The 27,356-nt window shown below is 47.0% G+C and overlaps 2 protein-coding genes across 4 annotated transcripts; one reads left to right on the forward strand and one right to left on the reverse strand.

Moving 5' to 3' along the window:
- Positions 1–222: 222 nt before the first annotated feature.
- Positions 223–6,158, reverse strand: rnf2 (ring finger protein 2). Of its 2 annotated transcripts, none has more exons than XM_079348412.1 (9): positions 6,050–6,158; positions 3,907–4,003; positions 3,546–3,706; positions 3,099–3,181; positions 2,891–3,023; positions 2,706–2,805; positions 2,390–2,562; positions 2,032–2,221; positions 223–1,956 (listed from the first exon to the last, which is right to left on the reverse strand). In XM_079348412.1, exons 2-9 carry the CDS (start codon positions 3,991–3,993, stop codon positions 1,855–1,857), a joined length of 1,029 nt encoding a protein of 342 aa, XP_079204538.1. In that variant the 5' UTR covers positions 3,994–4,003; positions 6,050–6,158; the 3' UTR covers positions 223–1,854. The 2 variants fall into 2 exon arrangements, with proteins under 2 accessions (XP_079204538.1, XP_079204539.1); XM_079348413.1 differs by lacking the exon at positions 6,050–6,158 and adding an exon at positions 5,840–6,016.
- Positions 6,159–7,805: 1,647 nt separating this feature from the next.
- Positions 7,806–23,150, forward strand: LOC306826854 (ADAMTS-like protein 2). Of its 2 annotated transcripts, none has more exons than XM_079348388.1 (20): positions 7,806–8,196; positions 10,978–11,055; positions 11,662–11,765; positions 14,596–14,671; positions 15,158–15,260; positions 15,490–15,635; positions 15,725–15,848; positions 16,183–16,263; positions 16,427–16,602; positions 16,748–17,153; positions 17,584–17,652; positions 18,100–18,355; positions 18,529–18,629; positions 18,806–18,932; positions 19,069–19,282; positions 19,850–20,005; positions 20,295–20,465; positions 20,706–20,882; positions 20,960–21,113; positions 21,291–23,150. In XM_079348388.1, the coding sequence occupies exons 1-20, from the start codon at positions 8,095–8,097 to the stop codon at positions 21,437–21,439; spliced, it is 2,970 nt and encodes a 989-aa protein (XP_079204514.1). In that variant the 5' UTR covers positions 7,806–8,094; the 3' UTR covers positions 21,440–23,150. The 2 variants fall into 2 exon arrangements, with proteins under 2 accessions (XP_079204514.1, XP_079204515.1); XM_079348389.1 differs by having other exon boundaries at positions 21,294–23,150.
- Positions 23,151–27,356: the final 4,206 nt, after the last annotated feature.

A 27,356-nucleotide genomic window follows, 5' to 3' on the forward strand; every position in this document is an offset into this window, starting at 1 on the left:
GGAAAACCCAGGGGCGTCCAAAACGGCCTTCAAAGCCCCGCCTACCTTCTCTGGTCCAATCAAATCCAGAGCATTCAGGAGCAGAATCTAAAGTTAGAAGGAGGACATACTGGCTGCTGCACACAGCAGGTTTCCTTCATCGTCACAGAGTCATCTCTCTACACAGCTCTCTGATTGGTCCTTTTAGTGTTTTCATGTTCCCACACAGTAAAACACATCCTGTTGAAACATACACCTGTTTAATGGGTATTTGTCCAGCTGGGTTGTCGTGGACACATCAGTACCGAATCAGATTCAAGAAAAAAAAAAAAAAAAAGATAAGGCAGTAAAAGACAACTATCACAGTTATGGTACAAACACTTTCAGACCCCTCGATCTGCTACATGGAGACTGAAACCAAGTCATCAGAATGTACAGAGATCTGTGCGTGTGTGTTTCACATGGTTGTCACAGGTGGGACTCTTTACATCAATGAGAGAATATTTCTGTCACAGGAAGCAGGTTCGTGGAGAACTTTTAAACAATGTAACTCTGATACTGCAAAAAAAGGCTCCTCCCCTCTGTGTTACAAAAGACATTTATAAAAGGACGAGCAGCCACACACGTCAGAGGACAGTTTGTCCCTACAGGCAACAGATCAACACAACAGCTAGCAGAAGGTGTCACAGCTCAGTAAACCTGGAGCCCGTGAGCCGGGCTGAAGGAGCCGCTCAGGCTCCTTCTGTTGCTTTAGCACCCATACTTTCACAGACTGCAGCCATCGTCACTCTCCTCCAGTTTTATTGGAAAGACTGCACAAAACAGAAGTTCAGAAAACACTTGAACATTTTGGAAAAGAAAACAACTATCCGTCCTCCGTGTGATGACACGCAGCTCTCTGTCCCGTCATGTGACTTCTCTGAAGAGGAACACCTTTGGAAGCGAGGAAGCAGCCGATCTGTGACTCTCAGGGAGCGTGTCGAAGACATCCAGGTCAACATTTTATCTGACTCCACAACGAGGCCCCGTCTGCAGCTTGCGCCTATTTTTTTTTTTTTCTTCCAAAGAGTGCTATTGCAGCAGCAGACAGCCTGGTGGTAGTCATGGAGACACGACGAACGTGCAGCGCTTCCCCCCCCCCCAGTGCTTAAACGCTTCATGCAAGCACGTTCAAATGCACAGCCAGCGCTTCGCCCAGAAACAAAGACGCGAGGACACGAAAAAACAAACCCCTCCCGATCACAATGAGTAACTCTGACGAAGGTGGACGCAGTGAGGAGGACACAGCCGTCTTCACATCGTGGGAACAGAGAGCCATCCGCTGGGATCAGTGGCTTCTAACCCAAGAAGGAGACCAGGTGACGCATGCTTCAGAGCTGTAAAGAAACTACAACCACTTCCCTGAGCTAGTGTAGGTCATAGTGAACAGACGGTTGTCACGGTGATAAAGTCTGTTGTTGTTTAATCAGCGTCAGCTTCCGTACGTGTCCCCTCATGAGAAGCACACTCCGGTTCAGGTAGTGGACATGGACACGGACACACTGCAGCTGCAGGCCGATGAAACACTTGTGAGTGTGTGTGAGTGTTTGTGCAGCTGGTGGTGAGTGTCCGAGCTGCTGTGCTGATCTGCTACCTTCTACTGAGAGAGAAGAGATAGAAAGACACAGGAAGATACAGAGAATATAAAACAACTGTTTTCTCTTTACAAGAGTCCTTCAGAGGGTCTCACTGACCTCTCTCACACACACACACACACACACACTCCGGTCCTCTGTGTGTGTGTGTGTGCAGCTGTAACCAAGTCCATGTGTGTACTTAATGTGTGCATGTCGTGTGTGCGTGTGTGTGTGCGTGTGTGTATTTGTTTGTATGGGTCTACTTGTGCTCTTTCGTGGGAGCGAAATAGAGCTCCATGGGTTTGTTGACCTTCCAGTACTTCTCGCTGACCAGCTCCAGGGAGAAGGACCCGTTCAGAACCTGCACACACAAACACGCCGCTTTAGTGACCACGAGGACAGACTGTTAACGAGCCGTGTGTGTGTGTGTACTCACAGTGAACTGGTTTCCAGCAGTAGGTATGTAGATGGTGTACTGTTTCTCTGAAGCGGCCTCCACGTTCACAGGACTGGCCTCTGCGTTTCTCCTCAGCTCCTCCAGAGCCAGCCGCACCGCCAGGTATTTGGACAGGTGGTCCACTGTGGCGTTTCCTGATGTCTTGATGTACCGAGGAACAAACTCCACACTGAACACACAAACACACACACTCAGCACCACGTGTGCAAACCGCCAGCAGTGTGCACGTATGTGTGTGTGTGTGTGTGTGTGTGTGTGTGTGTGTGTGTGTGTGTGTGTGTGTGTGTGTGTGTGTGTGTGTGTGTGTGTGTGTGTGTGTGTGTGTGTGTGTGCCGACCTGTTGTGACCGTCGTCCTTCTCCATCAGCGTGGGATGCGGCCTGAACACCAGCTCTATCTCACTGGCACCGCCGTCGATGACGGAGTCTCCGCCCCCGTTCTCGGCAGCGTTGTCCATGTCCAGGCCGCTGTCGTCGCTCGTCTTGGTGCGCTTGATGCTCGGCCCCGCCTCCTGCAGGGAGATGCCGTAAAGAACATGTGTTTTTTTTTTTATCGCCCCTTGTCTGAGCTGCAGACGTGTCGGGGGGGGGGGGGGGTCGGCGGGCTCTTTTCTCCACGCCGGGTGTTTTTGACCTGTGGGGTTTGGGGTCGTACCTGGTTGCTGTGGACGGAGGCGTTGCTACAGTGGGAGGAGTCTCCGTTGTCTTCTGCTCCGCTGCCGTTCTCCACCGTGTGTCTCTTCCCGCGCTGCAGTCTGACACACGCACATGACAGCGTTTAAACAGACGCACTCGTGTCTACTGGCGTTATTGGCGTGCGTGGCGTGTGGGGGCGTTTACCTGGTCATGGCCTGGATCTTAAGCCCCTCCTCTATGCTGTGGGACAGCGCCTGCTGGTTGTTGTGTTTACTGATACGCGCCAACACTCGCTCCTGGTGGGCTTCGTACTCGTCGCGGCTGGGGTAGATTTTGCCTGAAAGGGGAGGAGTGAAGGTTGAAGTGTTGGCGCTGAAGCGTGTTTGTTCACACGTCCTCGCGGCTCACTTACTGATCAGGGCGTCAAAGTTGGGGTCTGGACGCAGTGACCTCTTGGACACCAGCTTCTTACGACAGGTGGGACACTCTTTATTACTGCGGAGACATTTTCATCAGTGATCCAGATCAGCTCATGTTCAAATGACACCAGGCGCTCAAATCAACACCCGCCAAGCGCCACACGCCGCTACATTTTCCACCCATTCAAAAAAAAATAAAGGCCGGCAAATATATTTTTGAATTTCTGAATGTCCTGGTCTGATAGTGTGATTGATTCAACACAACATGATGCTTCATGATGTGACACAGAAACACGATTTGTCATTCAGCCGGTGATTTTTTATTTACGCGCCACCTTTGGGACCCTGAATGCAACACTTTGGGAACCTTTCACTCAGGCTTCGTAATGCGAGAGAAGCAGATCCTCTCTCCACATGGCAGGGATCATGCCGACACTCACCCGGATCTCAAAGCTGTGATGATACAATCGGCGCAGAAGCGGTGCAGACATTCTTTGGTGGTCATTGTGTTCTTCAACATGTCGAGACAGATGGGACACATGAGCTCGCTGTGCAGAGACCTGGGCGACACGGCGATCTCCAGTCCATCTGTGATCGCCTCCTGTGTCCAAACACATCAACACAAAGGTCAGCACACACACACACACACACACACTCCTCATGCTGGAGGGGCCTCGCTCTTCAGGAGGCGGCTGGAAGTGTGTCACAGGAAGGAGAAACACAACGGTCTCTCCACAAGGTTAGGACAGTTTCCCTTCAGCTGATGTGTCAGAACAGAGAGGGGAGTGTGTGAACGGATACCTGTGGCGTTCTCTGCAGCTCGTACAGACTCAGCTCCCAGGTCTTACTGAGCGGCTGAACCCCGTTGGTCTGAACCGTCTGAGTCATCGCTGCGACACTGAAACACACACACAGAGAGAGAGAGAGAGAGAGAGAGAGAGAGAAGGTGAGCTCCTCTGAGACGTCAGGACGACCTCCTGTGCTCCGTTAACTCATCCACACTCGTCGTCTGTTTCCAGGCTGCTTTGATAAAGTCATGAGGAGCAGAGCAGACTTTAACAAATCCATCTGATGTGTAAAATGAAAGTTGTGACGTCCAAATGAAGTTTTTTTAAATGGTGTCAAATCTACAAATCCAAAAACACTTCATCAACTACCAACTCACACTCCTGACTTCAGACGTTTCAGCCCGCTTTGTGCGTTTTGGTGAAAGGACTTGCTCACCAGCTGGCTCACAGACGGACGCCCGACCTTCTCCTTACGGAGAGCGCGTTATGTGTCGACTTCCTCTTCACGCTTGTGTTCAGGGAGAGTGTGTGTACTTCAGGAGATACAGAGCCTGGTACTGATCAATATTTACCCAAACACCTGATTCATTTTACTGTTCTAAAACTATTTTCATGACAGTGAACAGAAGGACGCTTCATACAGCTTCATAATAAACCATCGACGGCGGCTCAGACTAAACTTACAGCCAGTGAGCGGCCACATCTGGAGCCAATCACTCAGGCGCTGCGCTCCTGTCCTAAGACTGTGAAACAAGACCGTCTGTTGCTTCTTTACTGAATATCTGCCATGACGTTCAGGTTGTACAGGATGGACACACACACACACACACACACACACACACACACACACACACACAGACACACACACACACACACACACACGGTTTCCACGAAGCCCAAGTGAATGGATGAATAAAAGGACGATCAAATGAGTCCCACAGAGGGGAGAGTTAGAGCAGAACCAACGCTGCTGATTGAGCCATGACAACAATTTAAAGATTTGATTAGTAACAAAAGTCAGACTGAAAATAATAACATACCACAGAGGATTTGAGAAAAACTAAACATTTTAGAGATCAGATTAGTAAATGTAGGACTTCATTCTTGTAAACGAACGAGTTTAATCTCAAGAGTTTTATTATATCCTGTGCATACTGTAAGATGTCAGTGTGGTCATATATTCTTCAACACGTGTCAGATGTGGAGTCTCCATTATATCACAAACATGTTTAAAATGTGTTTGTGGGATGCCAATTATTGATCAGTCCGTTTTATTTCCTCACGTGGAGCTGCATTAGATTTTTGACATAGTTTTTATTTCTGGTTGATTTTTATGATCTTTTCTTTTATTAATAAAACTGGCCCCGGGTGCACTATCTTTTATGAGTCTGTAACTAGTGGGGGTCAGGGTTAACCTGGTCCGGATCAGACGACTTCACCAGCATGAGTTGCCATGGTAACTCAGCCAGGACTCACTTAAACCATGTTGATGAAACAAACTTAAATAAACCAGATTTACTGGAATAAACCCGGATTGAGCTTAATCCTGATCCACATACATCATGTTGGGACTAATCTTAACACTAAAGATAAATATGCTAATGCTAATAAATAAACTCTTCACAGATGTTATTATCATCATGCTAATGAACAACTTGCTTCTCAAAGGTTACCGTTTTAATACACGTGTTATTTGCGTATATATTTGAGATTATCTGCGCTGTAGCTCCAGGTTCAGTCTTTTTTATTCAGACATTTATCACGGAACATGTGAATTATATATGTCAGGCTAGGCTAATGCTAGCTAGCAGCCTCTGTTCGCTAACATTAGAAGCTAAATTAGATCCAGACAAACATGAGGCCGAGAATGACAGGCAACAGCTTAGCGTACATTGAAATACTGTAATTGAAGAGTTTAGTTTGAATAAAGAGGAGGAGGAGGAGACCTGGCGGTGATTTGTCTCCTCACAGCAAGAAAAACAACAACAGAGCAGGAGCCTCCGCACTGCTAGGCTAAGCTAACACGCTTTAACCCGCTTTATTCTGACCCGTTCACACAGCAGCACATCCAGCGTGACAGCGAGCAGAGAGCACAGTCACACATAAAGTTCATCTCACCCCAGCTCTCCGAAAAAAATCATCTAATGTCTACTTACATTTTAATTGGGAGAACGAGCCGTCCTAGCTAGCGCGTTTAGGCGAAGGCAATATGGCGGCTGCAGAAGAAGCAATGCACTGTGGGAAATGTAGGCTAATCGTGTAGCCGGAAATCAAACCTAATCAAAGACAAATAATCACGATGATAATAATAAAAAAAAAGGGGCAGACAGTCTTTATACCCCCCCAGCAACTATTAACATTAATTAACATGTTTGAAATATTTATTCTTAATATGTTAACGTGAGGCTTCAAATACGCTCTTTGAGTATTCTGCCTCCTCCTGCAATAAATATGATAGATTCTGTTATTTTTGTAAATACTTTTTAATGTGCAAATAAATGAACAATTAAAAATAATACATTTTAAATAAAGACTAGCTTCACAATTACGGGATCTTTAACAGGAGTTCGATTAAAATAAAATAAAGCCGCGATATATCAAGAATTAAAAACCAAGACATGTACTAATACAACAGTCGTTCATTTACATTCATTTTAATATTGTATAGGGTTATTTCTGTCTTTAACTGTTCATGTAAATACACATTCACATTTATTTTTGTTGATGTCAAGTGTCAAGTCAAGTGTCATCTGTCTTATTCTTTAAACATAATTATATTACTGATGTATTTATATTCCTTCATTTCTGCCCATTCTCTTGACTATTGCTTTTTCCTTGAAGGGGCAAAGCTGTCAGTAAAGTGTCCTGCCAACACTTATGTAAAGGCATCATAAAGAACGAGGTAAACCAAGGGTCGCTCTTTAAAGAACGATTAGGAGTGTTTCTTATCCACATTCACCTCTTCATATTCAATGTTATTTTAATGACTCAACCTGGGATCATTATTCCCTCAATCACCAGATCGATAGTTTGATGTAGTTTGGCATTTTTACCACTGGAAGACGCCAGTGATCCAGAGTTTTTTTTAATGGACTTTTCGAAGTGTAGCAATAAAGTAGTTGTGTCTGTTCAACCTGTTTCTGTCAGTGTGAGGTTTAATCCTGAGGTCTAAGAGGAACAGAGCAGGATGTGAAGTGTCTGTTCGTTACTTTATTGGTTCATTTCTGACTCTTGATATGATGCTGTCTTGATAAATTCTCTCTGGTTTAAGGTAGTTCATCTCGATGGGATTATTCAGGGGAAATAAAGGTTATAGGCTGAATAAAAATCACATATTTCACACGCAGACCGGGTTCCTCAGATATGGAGGATTACTTTTTAAACAGTGTTTTATTTGCTAAATGGTCTAAATGTTTTTTCCACTAATTTAACTTTTCTCTGACTTAAGACTAAAAAGAACAAAAACCTAAAACACAACATTTTCTCACCAAAAGTAACCGACCTTTCACATCTCTAAACATGTCATTTATTAAGTGAGGACATTAAAAACATGTCTTCATCACGCTGAGGTTACCTGCGATACAGTATGCAGGAGTAAGGAATGAAGAGGATTGACAAAGGATTGTCTTTGATTTACATCATTTCCACGTTTTTTTCTAAACAATGAACACATTTGTCATCAACTTTCAAACATTTGTTCTTCTTGTTTTCGGGGTGCTCAGATGAAATGTAGAGGTGCTGAAGCGATGAAAAGGAAAAACTCAAAACTAAAGTTTGAATGTTAGAGGTTGAAAAAAGGAGGATTTTTGAACTTAACATAGTTCACACTCAGCTCTTTGAAAAGACAAGCTAAAGGAATCATCTTTATTTGACCTTTTCTTGAAAACATTTGGTACTGACATCTCTCTCTCTCTATCTCTTTCTTTATAAACTTGCTCAGTGTACAAAAAGTGGGACTGAAACAAATTCATTAGCAGAAATAAATCCTACAAACGAAGAGGAAACATCTCGTGAGGAGTCACCAAAATGGTGATGTCTCGTGCAGTGTGCGTGCGCACAGTCGTGTGTGAGCGCGAGACAGAGCAGAAGGCGTAGCCACATCAGAAGGGGGTCGAAGTGGGAGGAGGAGGAGGAGGAGGAGGAGAGGGGGAGCGGAGGTAAGGGGAAGGGAAGTGTTGTCGGTTCGTGACATGAATGAACCATGTTCGGTAACGGAGGCTTAGCTCTCCCGGTCTGCTCCTTCCTCCTGCTGCACCTCCCGGTCCTCCCGCTCAACAACAACAACAACAACTGGCACTTCAAGGTAAACAGCTCGCCGTTTGTTCACCTCTTTGTCGCTGTTTGTCCTTTTTCAGACTGCTTGGTGGGGCGGGGGTGAAAGTTACGGAGGGGGTTTGAAGAAGTCTGTCACACAGTGCTTACACGGCCATGCACGAGCCTCTCTTATTATTCCTCCTTCGCCGGAGTTATACTGAAGCCTGCAGTGATAGTGTCTGCATGAAGACACTTATGACAGTGTGTTCCCCCCCCCCACATCAAATAACCTGCCTATTCAAAGTCTGCTCACTACATAAAACAAGTCTGTGCTACGGTGGCTGGGAAGTGCCAAACAAACTCACAAAGTCAGAGACAAATCCACATTTTAGAAAACATATTCACCAGATGCAGAACAGTGTTAGTAGAGCCGAAGCAGGGGATCCACATCCTTTTCTTTCTTACTCTTATTTTTGTTTATATTTTAATATTAGTATTCATATTAAATATGTGTTTGACAGCGCACAGACATGAACACAAGGAGCACGACTCCTGTTTTGAAAAGTTCCCCTTGATAGACTTGTCCATCACCCAAGCCGAAGTCACCGAGGTGGTTGGTAAGCTCCTTGGTGGCAAGGCACCAGGGGTGGATGAGATTCGCCCTGAGTATCTTAAGTCTCTGGATGTGCAGGGGCTGTCATGGTTGACACGTCTCTGTAACATCGGGTCGAGGTCGGGGACAGTGCCTCTGGACTGGCAGACCGGGGTGGTGGTCCCTCTTTTCAAAAAGGGGGATCGGAGGGTGTGTTCCGACTACTTGGGAATCACACTCCTCAGCCTCCCTGGGAAAGTCTATTCCAGGGTTCTGGAGAGGAGGATCCAGATGTTAGTCGAACCTCAGGTCCAAGAGGAACAATGGGGTTTTCGTCCTGGCCGTGGAACACTGGACCAGCTCTACACTCTCCACCGGGCGCTCGAGGGTTCATGGGAGTTCGCCCAACCAGTCCACATGTGCTTTGTGGATCTGGAGAAGGCGTTCGACCGTGTCAAGTGGGGGGAGGATGGAGCGTGAGATCGACAGACGGATCGGTGCAGCATCCGCAGTCATGTGGTCGCTGTATCGGTCCGTCGTGATGAAGAAGGAGCTGAGCCGAAAGGTGAAGCTCTCGATTTATCGGTCGATCTTCATTCCTACCCTCACCTATGAGCTCTCTCTCTCTCTCTCTCTCTCTCTCTCTCTCTCTCTCTCTCTCTCTCTCTGCATGCAGAAATTTTGTGAACGAGTGAAAAATGAAATCAAAAATCAGGTTGGAGATTTCCTTTTGCGGCCTGAAACCTGGGCGGTCTGTCCAGTTATCATCTCTGGACTGGCTTGCGTCACGGCCTGAATGTTGAGTGACCATTTGGCTCCACAGTTCACAGTTGGGCGACACGACCACCTGAGCAAAAGGTGTCCACGAGAGCTTGGCTGTCTGACGGACTGAAGAAGAGCAGAGACGTCCGGTCACATGACCTGCTGTCTCGTCCTCAGAGGAGACCCTGTTCGCTTCCTCTAAACATGAAAGCCACATGAAGCTGATGTAAGTCAGCGCTGCATTTATCAGTCCACTTACTCGTGTCGATGGATGGGTGGAAAAGTGACGCAACAAGCGTGCGTGTCTGTGGGAGTGAAGTGGATGACACATAAAAGTGATGGCAGCAGTAAAAGGAAAGTTGTGTAGCGCTGGCAGGACATCTGAAAAGCTTTACTGGCAGAGAAAGCTTTCTTCTTTACACATCATGATGCACTGTGCTGTAATTCTCTCTGAAGGAGAAGCAGCTTGTGTTTAGTGCAGACGACGACGTTCAGAAGAGCAGTTTAGGATGAATTCATCAATGTGTGTACCAAGACTGTTCTGATGTTTGGGACCAGGACCAGTCAAACAGATACTGATGATACGTCACATGTCAAAGGGAGTCCATGATGTAAGCAAATGCATCCTGCTCTTATAGAGGAGGAGCCCAGAGTTCTTCACATTACCTCTTCTTCGTCAACCCAGAGACCCCAGGCCCTGTTTCACCTAGCTCTCTGTGAACCTGCTGATTTACCCTCAGGTGGGAAACTCTCTGTTTGGGTTCCAGATCAGCGCGTGTGTGTGTGTTGCCTCTCTTTTTGGGTTTGAGTGAGCGCTCTGTCAGAAACCAACAATCCCTGCTGACTCAGCATGTTTGTGCTGAACCTTCTTTCTGAAACGGGCCCCAGGTGATGATGAAAACAATGTGTAGACTCACACTGAGGCTACATGAGGACGAATGTTTGGGCTCATAGAGACAGGTCAGTGGACACAGAGAGAGAGAGAGAGAGAGAGACAATGACACGCGGCAGACGAGCTACATGTCAGACTGCATGATTGAAGAATGAATTATTGCTTCTATGAAATAAAAATGAAGTGATAAACACTAATCACATGTTCAAGGAGCCTGTAGAGACGTCACTAAATGACTTAATCCAACTCAAAGACCTGGTTAGTGTGAGCGCCACATGTTCACAGGCTGTTGTTCTCCAAGCAGGGACACAGTCACACACTGATGGTAGAGGCTGCTGCAGAGTCCATCAGTATGAACTCATCCGCTCCATTGTTTATTATTGATGTCTGGGTGGCTCTGAGGGTCTGAGGCAGGTGGAGGACCAGCATGCACCTGTGCTGGTCTCAGGCCTGTGTAGAGCACATCCCCATCAGGGGCTCTGTTCATGTTTGGAGATTTGAGCAGCCGCTCCAGTATCCATTCAATGAAATGTATTACATGTTAGTGTGTGTGTGTGTGTGTGTGTGTGTGTTCTGCCTGCCAGGACAGAAGTGGAGGGAGGGTGGAGCAGCAGCAGCCTCACACTGTTGGAGGACAGAATGGGAAACAGACAAGCGACAAGGTAAGCACACAGGTAACACCTTCTGTTTCACCCCGCTGTGTGAGCAGCATCTGGCTGTCTCTGACGTGTGAGACGACAGGCGCCACTTCCACACCTGCTGCTGTCAGTGTGAGCACACACACACACACACACACACACACACACACACACACACACAAACACGCACACACACACACATACACACACATGCACACACACACATACACGTACACGTGAAGACTTTTACTCAGCTCTGTCCCTGCACTGTGTGTGTGTGTGTGTGTGTCTGTGTGTGTTGTGTGTGTGCGTGTCTGTGTGTGTGTGTGTGTGTGTGTCTGTCTGTGCGTGTCTGTGTGTGTGTGTGTGTGTGTCTGTCTGTGTGTGTGTGTGTGTGTCTCTCTCTGTGTGTGTGTGTGTGTGTGTGTGTGTGTGTGTGTGTGTGTGTGTGTGTGTGTGTGTGTGTGTGTGTGTGTGTGTGTGTGTGTGTGTGTGTGTGTGTGTGTGTGTGTGTGTGTGTGTGTGTGTGTGTGTGTGTGTGTGTGTGTGTGTGTGTGTGTGTGTGTGTGTGTGTGTGTGTGTGTGTGTGTGTGTGTGTGTGTGTGTGTGTGTGTGTGTGTGTTCTCCCAGGACGAGGTGTTTCAGTGGTGGGGGGAGTGGTCCAGTTGGTCGTCTTGTTCCAGGAGCTGTGGAGGAGGAGTGAGGAGTCAGGAGAGACACTGTCTCATACAGAGGTTTGTCTTCTGTCTTCTGTCTCCTCACATCATCTTTTCATCTCTTTTCACTGACTTTGAATGTTTACAGTCGAGGATGCTGGTTTGTTTATGAACTTCAGTCCAGGTACGAGCAGGACTGCTCTGCTGTTCTTCCACCTCCCAGTCGTGTATTAAAGGTTTACCACAGAGAGTTCAGTGTACCGTCCGTCTGTCAGTCCTCTGGAGATATTTAGTCTTGAAACAGAGCAGCCTGCACTCAAACAAAGCAGACCTCAGCTGAAGCTCTCCAGACACTTAAACCACCCGCTTGTTGAGAGAAAAGAAAAACAACTGGGAGTTTGCTGGTGAAACCAGGAAAGTGTGCGTGTGTGCGTGCGTGGGTTAAGCATGTTTGTAGCCATCTTGTCACCTTTGACCTCCTCCTGTCAGACCTGCGGAAGTTTCTGTCATCTCTGATTAACACCGGCCTGCCCTCACTTTTGGCCTCTGCCTTCCCCCTCCTCCCTCTTTCCCACTTTTTCCCCTTTATGTCCGAACCTTTTACTCCTCTTTTCATTTTTTACCTTTTTTTCCCCTCCTCTTCACTTCCTTTTCCCGCCCCGCTCCCCCTCTTCCGCCCCACCGCGTTCACCTCGCTCCCCTTCCCCTCCTGTCCTGTCCTCATCACCTTCTGCCAATTAGATGTGACAGTCAGCATAGTGACCTCCAGCTCACCTCCTCCTGCTGTCTCCTTCTATGTTTTCCCATCCAAACAGGGGAGGAGGATGGAGTGAAGAGAGAGAGGCAGTGATGGGTGGGGGGTTCACATGCTAATGAAAGACAGATGCATTAACTCCATGTGTGACTTCTTCTGCTCACTCCTCCACAGTGCAGAAGGCTTTCTGAATAATCTGACGTGCATGACACGAGAACAATTCAAAGAACACAAGCGCACCAAGACAGAACAGCACACATCACGTGTTCTGATGAGCGACGTTGGCTCTGAATGATTCTTCCTTAAACAGAGCTCATGTTTCAGTGGTTCCTCATTTTCCCATCCTGACGTCGATGTCAGGAATATTTCCCAACAAGGTGTTCATGATCGGAGTGTTATGGATGACGTGGAGGCTGCACGTTGGTTCCCTTTAGCCAATAAGAATCAAGTATTGTCCTTGACCACAGCGTAGGTCACTGGCGGTAGAGGCTGCTGTGTAAAGTGACCATCAGAAGTAATCCCATTCATACGCTGCCAGCGTAGCCTCAGACTGGGGTTAAGTAACATGTGAAAAGTTGGATTCTGGTAAATAAACCTCCTCCCCTGGTATCTCCCCATGGACTCCACCTCCAGCCTGGAGTGAAACTTTTGCACATGTTTGCCATTGTTATTGTCTCTACAGAGGAGTGATGTATGCTGGGTAAACTCAGGAGCTCTCATTACATTTAAAGAGACACACACACCAAAAGAGAGCGTTCAGAGAGAGCTGGTTTCTACAGGGTCACAAACCTCCTCTGCTGCTTGATTCATGTTATATTTAGAAACACAGATGTTTCATTTAGAGCACAGGGGGCGCTGTTTGAAAAGGTGAAAAAAGGTTTTAATGTGTCCTCTTTAAGGCCCGCCTCAGCTGCAGGTCTGATAGCAGGTGGTTGACAGAAAGTTGGACTGAGACGTTTCCAGCGTGGTGACAGCACCACTGTGTTGTGAAGGGAGACATCTTATTTGGACAAGTTCCCTTTAAATAAATAAACCCTCTCGATTCCCAGGTAAATTGTTCCAACACTCACCTTTGGTCCTGAACTGTAGGTAGTGACGTGTTTCACCCTCCAGAGGGCGGCTGGGCTCAGAGAAGAGCTGCTCAGATAAACAGAAGAAGAAGAAGAAGGATTGGACTTCTCAGACTGTCCTGTTGGTTCAGAGTACTGTTTATGTCAGTGAGGATCCGACGCAGCTGGAGTATTTCCTTCTGTAAACATGTTGTTGCTACTGGAGAGCACACTGAGGAGAGCGTGTGAGGCTTAAAAAGGAAAAGCTCTTCTTCTCTGACACAGCTTGAACAGGACGCAGTTTGGAGCTGAGAGCGGCACTTTGAATGTGTTGGAAGAGATGTGCATCTAATCACTGCTTACTCGTGGTGGCAGCTGCTCATTACTGAGTCAAAGTCAGCTCTCATTATGAGTGCTAAAAGTCAGGGAGTCACTGTTTAGAAGAGACTGAGATGAGGGGAAGCTGATAAAGGTCCAACACGTGTCTGCTGGACTAGAATCAGACCTCCTACAGCAGAGACTCTGTAAGTGGCTCTGTGAACCACAGCTTAGTATCGTATCTACAAACTGGGACCTCGAGCACCAATAAAATCAGCTCCTCTGATGAACACTTTAGTTTTGTGCCGACGGATCAACGGACAGAACTCTGACGTGATCGTGACGTGTCCTTCACTTCATAGTCACAACGATTAAAGAAGGAAAAACACCTCGGAGCCAACAACAACTTTATAGAATGAATGACTCGTAAAGTATAAATGTGGCCTCATTCTATCATTGTACAGTACTCCATAGTACAGGAATACATTGTATTAATATGTTACAATAATGAGGGGGTCCTTTGAAAAATGTCTCACCTGAAAGGTGAGAAGCCCTGTCCTACAGTATAATCCCACACATCATCAGATCACCTCAACACTTTAAAAACACGACCTAATCCCAGCTCAGCTTGAACACTTCTTCTCTCCCTGAAAACATTGAACCGACTGTCGGTCACACAGTCCCTTTTTCGATCCTGTTATCATGTGTTCGTCCTCAGGATCCTTGAAAGGCCACTTATTGATCCAAGATATTATTAATATAACGTACCGTCCTGTGTCTGTTTCAGGCTGTCCACCACCCAGAATGTGAACAGCTCTTATTGTGTGGGCTCTCCTAAACAGTACCAACTCTGTCCAAACCAGGTAGGACACTCACAAGATTAGATAGATAGATAGATAGATGATGGATAGATGGATGGATGGATGGATAGATAGATAGATAGATAGATAGATAGATAGATGGATAGATGGATGGATGGATAGATGGATGGATGGATGGATAGATAGATGATGGATAGATGGATGGATGGATGGATAGATAGATAGATAGATGGATGGATGGATGGATGGATAGATAGATAGATAGATAGATAGATAGATGGATAGATGGATGGATGGATAGATGGATGGATGGATGGATAGATAGATGATGGATAGATGGATGGATGGATGGATAGATAGATAGATAGATAGATAGATAGATAGATGATGGATAGATGGATGGATGGATGGATAGATAGATGGATGGATGGATAGATGGATAGATAGATAGATAGATAGATAGATAGATGATGGATGGATAGATGTGCTACTTGTGAAACGTGTGTGCGTGTGTGTTGTGTTTCCCAGCCGTGTCCCACTCCCAGTCTAAGCTTCAAACAGCACCAGTGTTCCCAGTTCAACTCCAAAGCCTTTGGAAGAAGATACTTCCAGTGGATTCCTCTTTACCCAGGTAAAGTGTCAGCCAAGCTTCCCTCCATCCGTCGAGGTCGTGCAGTGAAGACTCATTTCCTGCACGTTGAGAGTTTGTTGAGCTGGCTCGAGTGCAGCTTTGAGTTTGTGCAATCCCAAATGATAACCACATGTAACTAATTCAATCTAAAGACTCCATCCCACAGAGATCCAACTCTGCCATGTGAATCAAGTAAATATGCTTTTAAAATGTGTCATTTCCTGTGCAGCTGATTACATCAGCATCTCCAATAAGCCATGTGACCTGCAGTGTACAACCATCAGTGGTGAGCGACAGCTGCTGGTTCCCGCCCACGATGGGACTTTTTGCCGGGACACTAAATACCACGGAGTGTGTATAGAGGGAACGTGTCAGGTAAGCCCGCGCTGACTCTCACATGGACTGATGAGTGTTGGATCCATGGGTCCGTCCTCTGACGGGTTTTCTGTCCTCTTCTCCTGCAGCCTGTGGGCTGTGACGGGCAGCTGTACAGCAGTAAGACTGTGGACAGATGTGGAGTGTGTGGAGGAAACGGGACGTCATGCCAGCGTGTGTCTGGATCATACAGGAAGGCACTCACACAGTTAGGTAACACACACACAAACACACATGTAAACAAACACAAATCAAACTGAACTCACTCGAGGAGGGCTTCACTCCTCACAGCGGGGGGGGGGGGGGGGGGGGGGGGGGGGGGCAGTCTCGTTTCTATATACTATACAAGCGTACATCCACCTTACCCTGAAAACATCAGGAGCTTTTGAAGGCTCTCAATCGCCTTCGAGTATCAGGAGAACGTTTCTGTCTTTATACCTTGAACGCATCATGAAGCGGTGTACAGATAATCCCTGACTGTCTGAGGTTCGTTAGATTAGGATCAGTCCATAACGCCTGTATGAACAGTCTGTGTTTCTGTCACCAGGCTACATGTTCATCACCAACATCCCAGCTGGAGCTTCAGACATTCAGATCATAGAGAGACACAAGACGGAGAACGTCCTGGGTGAGAACCTACAACTTCTTTAAGGTCAATAAACTGAATATCAACATCTGTACGTTTCATACGTGTCATGAAATGAGATGTTTGGGAACCGTGGAGGCTCTTTTCTTATCTCTGCACACCCTGGTGAATGATTGAGTAATGCGTTGGATGCTCTCCCACGTAGCCCTGTCAGACGAGGCCGGACACTTCTTCTTCAACGGACACTTCGTCTTTGATCATCCTCAAAACTTCCGAGTGGCAGGAACAGTGTTTAAATACCGACGTCCCAGCAACGTCTTCTCTGATGGGCTGGAGTACATCATCGCCCAGGGACCCACTCTGCAGGGCCTGAATGTGATGGTACGCACACGCACACGCACAGGCACACACGCACAGGCACACACACACACGCACACACACACACACACACACACACACACACACAGAGTTTGTGTGAGGTCAGTTGCAGACTAACATATGTCACTTTTTCTCTGTGGACACGCAGTACTACAACCTCAACGGGAAGCTCCCCCACATTACCTACGAGTTCACCATCCCGTCTTGTGATGTCACGGCAGAACGCCTCCCCACAGGCCCCTCCCACTCCCATCCTAACCTAACCCAGTCTGCAGTGAACGAGGGCGTCAGAGGGGATCAACCTGGGACGTCTAATCAGAGCCGAGGGAGCGCAGCATCTTTTCATCACTACGACACGCCGCTGGGAGGAGAAGAGCAGGAGGAAGAGGAGGAAGAGGAGGAGGAGGAGGAGGAGGAGTTGGTTTGGGAGATCAGGACCCCCAGCCCTCCCCCACCAGCAGCCATGTTGGTCTTCAGGCCTGCTGATGTCACCAGTCATGTGATTAACCACAATGATGTGGAAGAGCAGGGACCTCCAGCGCCCTCTGGCTACAGTGAGTCACATGTTTATCTCTCCGATCAACATCTTGAATTTCCCTCGGGATCAATAAAGTATCTATCTATCTATCCGTCTTTGCATCTTAACTGAACGGCTGGGTCATGTTCTGAGTCTGTCAATGACATCTCAAAGAGCCCAGTCCAGTCCTGCAGCAGAAAGTTCCTCTGTGGCCTCCAGGAGGGGGCGCTGCAGCACAGACTGAGACTGTGACAGAACATGTTAGTTTAAAATATCATCCTCACCAACGTTCGTTCCTCTTCTTTAAGTGTCAACATTTATTTCTGTCTCACAGCTCAAATTGAAAAATTCAAATTCCAAAAACTTTATTCAAAGGTACACAGAGCAGTAAATGAACGACAGCGCAGGTGTGTAGTAGTGAACTCAAGCTGCTTCTCTCTCTGCGTATTTCATCATCTTTCATGAAGGAGGGTCCTCCAACTTGATCGATGAACCGTCCACTGCTGATGACAACACTCTGCTGCTCTCCTTCCCAGGTAGGAGTCACCGAGACACTCGTCTCTCTGTCTGATTAAAGTGATGATCAAACACAGTTCAGGTGATCTCGAGTGTGAAACAACTTACCACAGATGTCTGTGAGGATTTTTAATGAACACACAGTGAGATCTCCACGAGGCCTTTAAGTGTCTGAATGGAGAAAAAGCCCCGAGCTGTGGTGCTGCTGTTGTCTCTTCATGTTCCCAGTTACACCAGCTGTGTTCAGGCTGCCCTTTCAGGGTGCAGAGGTTTGTGCCGTGCCTCCGAGACGCTCGAATGCAATGTGACGTCACAGACTGGGACAGCAGTAATACCAGTATGAAGGTGTAAAGCCGTGATGACGGCTGAGCTGGAGTTGCTGCACCTCTCACTGTCTCTGTCACGCTAAATCAAGGCAGTGATTTATCGGACTAAAGGTTTTGAAAAGTGTGTCCATCTGTTCACAGGCAGCCAGAGTGTTTCACCTGCAGCTCTCCCTGAAGACGCCCCCTACCTGCTACTGGAGGAATTACACTACAACCACACACACACATACACACACTCCCTCACACAGTCCAACACACACTCCGTCAACCACACGCTCACTGACACGCATGTTGATGCACCCTCCTCCACAGTTCCTGACAGACACACAGACACACACGCTGCTGTCCTGGTGCGGCTGCAGCAGGTGTCAGCGGTCCAGGCAGCCGGTGCAGAGAGGTGGGAGGACGCGTCATGTTCGATGATTTTACAATGATACTACAAACCTCTTTGTAAAAATGATTCCGTCACTTCTTGTCATTGACAGTTGACATTTGTTTTACCGTCGCTTAAATGACACAACGGTCCTCTCCTCCTCGGAGCAAATAAAATGTGCCTGTCTGTCTCTGCAGTAACGACTTCGATGTGGGTCTGGATCCTGATGTGAGTCTGGCAGACATGTATCGCTGGAAGATTTCTGCTTACGCTCCATGCAGCTCCACCTGTACAACAGGTAACCATATGAGAACACCGACGGGACATGAAAACAGACTAGTTACAGTAAAGTTACATGACACACACACACACACACACACACATGATTGCCTGTATTATTCAGCAGTCATTCTGATGTAGTGTTGCGCTGAAGCTACAGTGTGTGCAGCAACACGTTGTTTTTTGTATCTCCAGGTATCACCACCAGTTATGCCCTCTGTGTGCGCTACGATGGAACTGAAGTGGACGACAGCTACTGTGACTCTCTGGCCAGACCAGAGCCCACGCACGAGTTCTGCACCGGAAAGGAGTGTCCTCCAAGGTATGACTTCATACTGACCTCTACCATCAGTGTGTGAATGGATGAGTGCATACTGATGGACTCTTCACTCTGCAGCAGCCTCTACCATCAGTGTGTTTTATCCATGACTGCGTGCACGCTCCCTTCCTTTCCTCAGGTGGGAGACGAGTGGATGGAGTGAGTGCTCCCGTACCTGCGGCGAGGGCGTTCAGTATCGAACCGTGCGCTGCTGGAAGATGCTTTCACCCGGCCTCGATTCATCCGTCTACGATTCACTGTGTTTGTCACATGACCTCCACAAGCCAGCCAATCGGAAGGTCTGCCTGGGCCAGAGCTGTGGACCCCAGTGGGAGGTGTCTGAGTGGTCAGAGGTAACGCAGCAGCGCAGGCTCGTGTTTCTCAGGTCACAGGTCTGCTGGTGTGTGAATAAAGTTTCCATCAAACTCAACTTTAAATACAAGGCTGAAAACAACAAGAGTAATCCCCCTGGTATCCAGCTGTGGGAGTTTCAGGGAAATAGCACAACAACACCTTAGCAACAGGAACACTTATTTAGGTGTCCCATAAATATCTCGCTCTGGGATTCAAACCTTTGAATGTATTTCTAGAATCTCCGAGGACCTGAAGACGAGTTTTTAATCTGTAGCATCGTTACGCCTCTGCTCTTATTCTCAACAACACAGAGTTCATCACGTACCGTGGCCTCGGTATCAGCACACACATCGAGTCATGAGCTTGTTAGAAATACTCTGTGTGTGTGTGTGTGTGTGTGTGTGTGTGTGTGTGTGTGTGTGTGTGTGTGTGTGTGTGTGTGTGTGTGTGTGTGTGTGTGTGTGTGTGTGTGTGTGTGTGTGTGTGTGTGTGTGTGTGTGTGTGTGTGTGTGTGTGTGTGTGTGTGTGTGTGTGTGTGTGTGTGTGTGTGTGTGTGTGTGTGTCAGTGTTCAGCACGGTGTGGCTCTCGGGGGGTTCGTACTCGAGAGGTCCGTTGCTCAATGGAAATAAGACTCTGCAACAGGTCCTCTCAGCCAATAGAAAGCCAGGAATGTGAAGGCCCGCCCTGTGACAGAAGATGGACCGTCACTGACTGGGGACCTGTGAGTAATGAAACACACACACACACACACACACACACACACACACACACACACACACACACACACACACACTAAAGATACAATAGAGGAGGTCATCAACAAGTTCCATCAAGAAACTTTTTGATTTTGTGTGTGCACGCACGTGTGTGTTCGTGAATGTGTGTGTTTGTGTGTGTGTGTGTGTGTGTGTTCGTGAATGTGTGTGTTTGTGTGTGTATGTTTGTGTGTGTGTGTGTGTGTGTATGTTTGTTTGTGTGTGTATGTTTGTGTGTGTGTGTGTGTGTTTCAGTGCTCGGGTGTGTGTGGGGAGGGACGGATGGTACGTGCTGTGATGTGTCGCTCATCAGGCGGGGTAGTGATGTCAGAGGAACAGTGTGACCAATCCCTGCGCCCGCTGGCCATCCATCCCTGTGGAGACAGAGATTGCGCCCCCCACTGGGTGGAACAAGAGTGGCAACAGGTAAACATGAAACATTTACTAAAACCAGTTTTAAAATAAAGAGACAGGCTCGCAGACAGAGAAGAGCAGAGCGCAGTGTTGGTTCGAACACGGTGAGGTCACAGGCAGCGTGTGAACATTTATTCTGTCTCACTCAAAAAGCTTTCTGTTTTAAACTGAAGGAGGGGGAAGTCATCACACTGAGTCACCTGACCTGTGTCTGTGTGTGTGTGTGTGTGTGTGTGTGTGTGTGTGCCCCAGTGTAACGCCACTTGTGGGCGTGGCCTGCGGCAGCGTCAGGTGGTGTGTGCGGGCCTGGAAGGCGGTGTGTTCAAAGAGTTCCCAGAAAGCAGCTGTGATCAGAGCGGCAGACCAGAGAGCAGCTCGTCCTGCTTCCAGAGACCCTGCTCCAAGTGGTTCAGCACGTCCTGGTCCCAGGTAACCATGACGACCCAGCCACAGTGAGCGTATGCTCAGATTAAGGTTCATGTATAATGTGTGCTCTGCCCCCGCAGTGCAGTAAGACCTGTGGGAGCGGCGTCCAGGTTCGAGAGGTGAAGTGTTACCAGGGGGAGGAGCTTGTTACCCGGGGCCACAGCTGTGACTCTGCTCTGAAGCCCGAGGCCCGACAGAGCTGTGAGATCCAGAGCTGTCCGACAGAGGCTCCAGGTGCTACAGCACACACAACCTGACGCAACATCTGTGCACACGCCTCACTCTCACTGACTGTTTTTCTAAGTGAGCACTGTTTTTCTCTTCTTCCTGTGTGTGTGTGTGTGTGTGTGTGTGTGTGTGTGTGTGTGTGTGTGTGTGTGTGCGTGTGCGTGTGCGTGTGCGTGCCATCAGCAGCTGTGCCGGCAGCGTCAGTAGCCGTGGATGACTCCTGCCAGGACAAACCTACAGCAAACTGTGCCCTGGTCCTGAAGGTGAAGCTGTGCTCTCACTGGTACTACAGGAAGGCCTGCTGCCAGTCCTGTAAGGCACCGAGACCCTGAAGTCTGAACTGAAACCACTCACCTCAAACCACTGGTACCCCAGGTCACATGGTGCTACAGAAAACCTGCTGCTAAAAATGTACGGCCTCATGACATTTTCCTTTCCCTCCTTTCTCCTGCCTGGTGTCAGAGGTTACCCTGTGGTCACTGTCCTAGAAACGCCCCTGACCTCCAGCTGGACCCAAGTGTAACGTCTGCTTTTGTACGAGGTCGCGTCATCCCCACTTATGTTTAAAAAGTGTATATTAATAATCCCAGTGCTTCCTCGTAGAGTTCTCAGTCCAGTCCTATCTGAAACGACTGCACGTCTCTTCACTGCTCCGCCCTCCTAATGTGAACATAGACTCACTCCAGGTCTGCTCACCTGTTTGTGTAACACCCAAGAAGTCAAGCACTCCGACTTTAGAAGCATGAATAAATCTTAGAATTATTCTCCTTCTCTCTACACATATTTCTTTAGTCCACGTTAATCCACTCTCACACGTCCCTGCAGATTAACCTCCATCCATTTCTACAAGTTATTTCACTTTTTACTTTTTCTAAACATCTTGTTTTCAAGTGAAGAAGGGTTGAAGAATGACAGCAAGGAGCAGCAGTGAAGCCTGCCATGATCCCATTCTGCTAACCTGAGAGCTGCTGACAGGCTCACTCTGCTGCTGTGTCTGTCTGTGTCATCAATAACTCCCCCCTCCCCTCCACACGACGTGTACAAAACCAGTCCTGAACTCAGGACGAGTCTTTAGTCTGTTTAATGTTGAGTAATGCCAACACACTAACTGAAGCAGAAATAAAACAGTAACTTTTATTTAAGTACACAGCATCTTTTTTGTACCTCCTAAAACAAGGAAACAAACGAATGCTCCTTTCACGAGCAGCTGATTCTGCCTGACCTTCATCATCAAGTCATCACATCCACCTCAAAGGCTTTAAAGGCCCACTCAGCTTTCCTGAGTGGGCGGGGCCACCTCTCGTCCTGCAAAGGGGGGAGGGGTTTAACTCAAGGAAACAAACAAATCTGAGCCTCTGACTGAAACGTTAACAAGCGAAATGATTGGATGTCATTATTAAAGCAACAATAAGGAACTTTTCCACTTTAAAAAACCTGTTTTTAAAGATCGAGTTAAAAGAACAATAACTTTATATATAACGTTTGTAGGATGGCGCCTCTCCCGTGTCCACAGAGCGCCATGGTCACCTGTTTTCTACACGACGTGAGGTCGTCTCGTCAGAAGTGTGCTTCACACAGCAGCCTGCGGTTAGCCGTCTCTGTCCTCGTCCATCTTCAGGTTTGATCCGTACGGTTGGAAACTTATGAACCAGCATAAATCAGCCTCTCAGATGTAGACATTTAGCCCCCGGCCATCGTCGTCATGGTAACAGTTTGGTAACAAGGAGCTGAAGATGCTAGCAGAGTCACATCTGCACACAGACGGGTAACAGTAGTGAAGCTCGTCAGTGCACAGGTGAGCTCTCTGATTGGTTGCTCACTCAGTCTTTCAGCGATATGTGAGAAGATTGGACGTCGATGAAACCCTGAACATAAATTGGCTTTCGTCCTCTGGTTTAACCTTGACATTTTTAAACCTTCAGGAAGTCCAGATTACTTGAGGAGAACTTTCCTCCTGAGGGATTTTGTCATAAATGTGGTCTTGGCTGTTTGTTTTGTGTCTTTTTTAGTCTTTCACACATACAGAATAAATTCATCAGCCCATTTGTCAAGCGTCTGTGTCTGATTGAGGAAACAAAAAGAGGCTCTTCCTGAGAACTTTCAGGAAGATGAAGATCGAATAACGAGGGGAAAACATGAAAACCAAACAACACAAAAACAGATTGGTTTGAACCCAAAATGGCATTCATCGAAGAATTCATAAAAGCTACTAAAACATGGATCGCTGCTGAACATGAACACTCTTCTCAAAAAGAGGATGATGCTAAGATTGACCCCCAAGATGCTGTAAAAGACATTGACAGTATTTCTCAAGCAAGTCGTAGAACAGCTACATCACGGGTGTCCTCGACACGTGTTAGACAAGAGGTAGAACATGCAGCTCTGCTTGAACGTGCTGCAGCACAGAAGAAAAGGCAGCAGCTTGAGTTTGAAATGGCCAGAATCAAAAGTGCAAAAGAAGAACTTGAGTTGGAAACAGCATTAGCAGAAAGCAGTGCAAAACTAAAAGTGCTCAAAGAATACGAAAGATCAGAAGATAGTTCAAGTAGAAGTGGTTACAGTAGTCACGCATTATTGAGGTGGGGACATGAAACAGGAAGAAATCAGCGTAACGCTTCCTCAGCCAGCTGATCCAGGTTTTTATGCTCAATCGCAAATGTTGCACTCTCAGGTACCAAATGTGACTCAACAAGATTACAACAATGCTCGAGCCAACAGAGGTGACGAGATACTAAAAGTGATGCAAAATCAGAATGTTATCACGGAGCTTCTGGTAAAACAACAAAAGCAATCTCAGCTACCAACAAAGGACATTACTGTCTTCAAGGGCAACACGTTGCACTACAAATCTTTCATTAGGTCGTTTGAGCACTCAATAGAACAAAAGACAGACAATGATCAGGACAAATTGTTCTTTTTGGAACAGTTTACAGCTGGTGAACCACAAGAGCTAGTTCGCAGTTGTGCTCATATGCCACCTAGCAAAGGCTACTACAAAGCAAAGCAGCTGCTTCATGATCATTATGGGGATGAACTACAGATCGCCAGCGCGTACATTGACAAAGCACTGAATTGGCCGCAGATAAAATCTGATGATGGAAAGGCCTTAAATGCTTATGCAATGTTTTTAGTTGGATGTCTCAACACTATGGAAGACATAGAATATCTAGAAGAGATGGACAATCCGACCAACTTACGGACAGTGGTATCCAAACTACCCTTCAAGATGAAAGAACGTTGGCGGGCTGAAGCATACGATGTCAAACAGCGAAAAGGCAGAAGAGCAAAGTTTGCTGATTTGGTGAACTACATAGACCGCCAGGCTAAAATAATGATCGATCCACTTTTTGGTGTTATACCAGGCGGCCGCCCAACCACATTTGGAAAGATCGAACAAAAGGAAAGGCCTCCACCCAAAGGAGAGGTCCGTGGAAGCAGTTTTGCCACCAATGTTTTCACTGAAAGTAAAAGACCTCAAGAAACAATGTGATGTCAGCTAATTTGAGCAAAACCAGGATTGCCTTTGAGAAGCCATGTTTGTACTGTAAGCAGTTTCACACACTAACTTTGTGCAACATCATAAAAGATCAGCCACACAAAGAACGTGTTGAGTTCTTGAAGTCAAATGGCTTGTGTTTTGGTTGCTTAACCCCAGGTCATCTCAGCAAGTTCTGCAAAAGAAAAATGGAGTGTAAAGTATGTGGGTTAAAGCATCCAGACATTTTACATATTGAAAAAAGAGAAGATTCTGTCTCATCTGAGAAGAATGACGGTGCTCAGGGAAACAAGCTGTCGTGTGCTCAAGTTTCTGTCACGCAAGAGTCTTGTAGCCTAACAGGGGCCGGAAAAGCTGAATGTGTGCTGTCAATAGTACCGGTGAAGATTAAATCAAAAAAGAGCAACAAATATGTTGAAACGTATGCCTTCATGGACCCGGGAAGCACAGCAACGTTCTGCACAGGAGACCTGCAAAAGAAACTGAATGTTAAAGGGAAACCAACACAATTACTTCTCAGCACAATGAATCAAGACGAATCAGGAGAACAAAAACTAATCAACAGCTATGTGATATCAGACCTGGAAGTGTGCGGGCTGGAAGACACCGAACATATTGAGCTACCAAAAGTGTACACTCACAGCAACATACCAGTTCACTCTGAAAATATACCCAGGCAATCAGACATTCAACAGTGGCCATATCTCAGCGAAGTGCGTTTGCCTGAATTAAAAGCAGATGTAGGCCTACTTATCGGAGCAAACTGTTCAAAGGCTATGGAGCCATGGCGCATCATTAATAGTCAAGATGGAGGCCCTTATGCTGTTAAGACAGCCATTGGATGGGTTGTGAATGGACCCATGAGAAAAGAACTGGAGGACACAGAGAACAAACCGCCTCAGTGTTCAGTGAACAGAATCTCAGTGTTGGAAATTGAGAAGTTACTTGTCCAACAGTACAATACTGATTTCCCAGAGCGCAACTACGATGATAAAGAAGAGTTGTCGCAAGAAGACAAACAGTTCATGCAGTCTATGCAGAAAACAGCAGTGCTGGAAAACGGACACTACAGCATTAGATTGCCACTCAGGAACATGAAGGTCCAGATGCCTAATAACCGTTGTGTGGCAGAGCAGCGCATAGCCGGTTTGCACAGAAAGCTGAAGAAGAATCCAGAGTTTTTTGAAGAGTACAAAGACTTCATGGACACTATCATAAGCAAAGGCTATGCTGTCCAAGTTCCAGCACACCAGCTGAATCGGGACGACAACAGGGTGTTCTACATACCACACCACGGGGTATATCACCCTAAGAAAAGAAAACTACGAGTGGTCTTCGACTGCACAGCCTCATATCAGGGTCGGTCTTTGAACTGTGAGTTGCTACAAGGACCCGACCTGACCAATACGTTGGTTGGTGTCCTCTTAAGATTTCGTGAGGAGCCAATAGCCATGATGGCGGACATCGAGTCGATGTTTTATCAAGTTAAGGTTCCAGATGAAGACGCAGATCTCCTCCGCTTTCTTTGGTGGCCCAACGGCAATTTGAATGGGCCAATGGAGGAATTTAGGATGGCAGTGCACCTGTTTGGGGCCACCTCATCGCCAAGTGTTGCTTCGTATGCTCTTCGGAGAACTGCTGAGGACCATAAAGCTACTGCCTCCCCAGAAGCTGTCCAAACAGTTCTGCGTAACTTTTACGTGGATGACTGCTTGAAAAGCGTAGCAACAGAAGAAGATGCAGTGACGTTGGCAAGTGATCTCCGTACTTTGTGTGCCAGAGGAGGTTTCAATCTGGTAAAGTGGATGAGTCATAGCCGGAAAGTGTTGATGTCCATCCCAGAAGTATACAGAGCAAGTGGAGCAAAGGATCTGGATTTAAGCCATGACGCTCTACCAGTAGAGAGGACACTCGGCATACAGTGGGATACAGAAACGGATACCTTCACTTACAGCATGAAGTTGCAAGACAAACCGTTGACCAGGAGGGGCATTTTATCCGTCGTCAATTCTATCTACGACCCCCTCGGCTTTTTAGCTCCAGTCATCCTGCCAGCCAAACTTCTGCTGAAAGAGCTTTGTAAAGAGCAGCATGGTTGGGATGAGCCCATTGGTGAACAACATGCTGAGGAGTGGAAAAGGTGGAAAGAAGACATTACTCACCTTGCTGACTTCCATGTGAGTAGATGTTTAAAACCTTCAGACTTTGGATGTGCTTCCACAGCGCAGTTACATCATTTCGCAGATGCTTCAGAGTATGCATATGGCACTGTGACTTACCTGCTGCTAGAAAACGAACAAGGCAAAAAACATTGTTCTTTTTTGATGGGGAAATCAAGAGTTGTCCCACTCAAGAACTTTACAATACCTCGGCTTGAACTGACTGCTGCAGTTGTGGCTGTGAAGATGGACAAGATGTTACGTCAAGAACTTCAAGTTCCACTTCAACCATCTATTTTCTGGACAGACAGCACTACTGTACTCGGGTACATTGACAATGAAACAGCTCGATTCAAAACTTTTGTTTCGAACAGAGTCACTCTGATCCGTGAAGCCACTAAACCATCTCAGTGGAGTTACGTCGGAACAGCAGAAAATCCTGCAGATCAAGCAAGTAGGGGTCTGAAGGCCAAGAGTTTGAGACAAAAGGGAACATGGATTAATGGACCAAACTTCTTGTTGCAAAATGAACAGGAATGGCCCAAGCAACCAGTGCAAAGGAAGGAAAGCCTTCAAGATGACCCGGAGGTCAAG

The sequence above is a fragment of the Symphodus melops genome, assembly GCF_947650265.1.
Source record: "Symphodus melops genome assembly, chromosome: 7".
Lineage (NCBI taxonomy): Eukaryota > Metazoa > Chordata > Actinopteri > Labriformes > Labridae > Symphodus > Symphodus melops.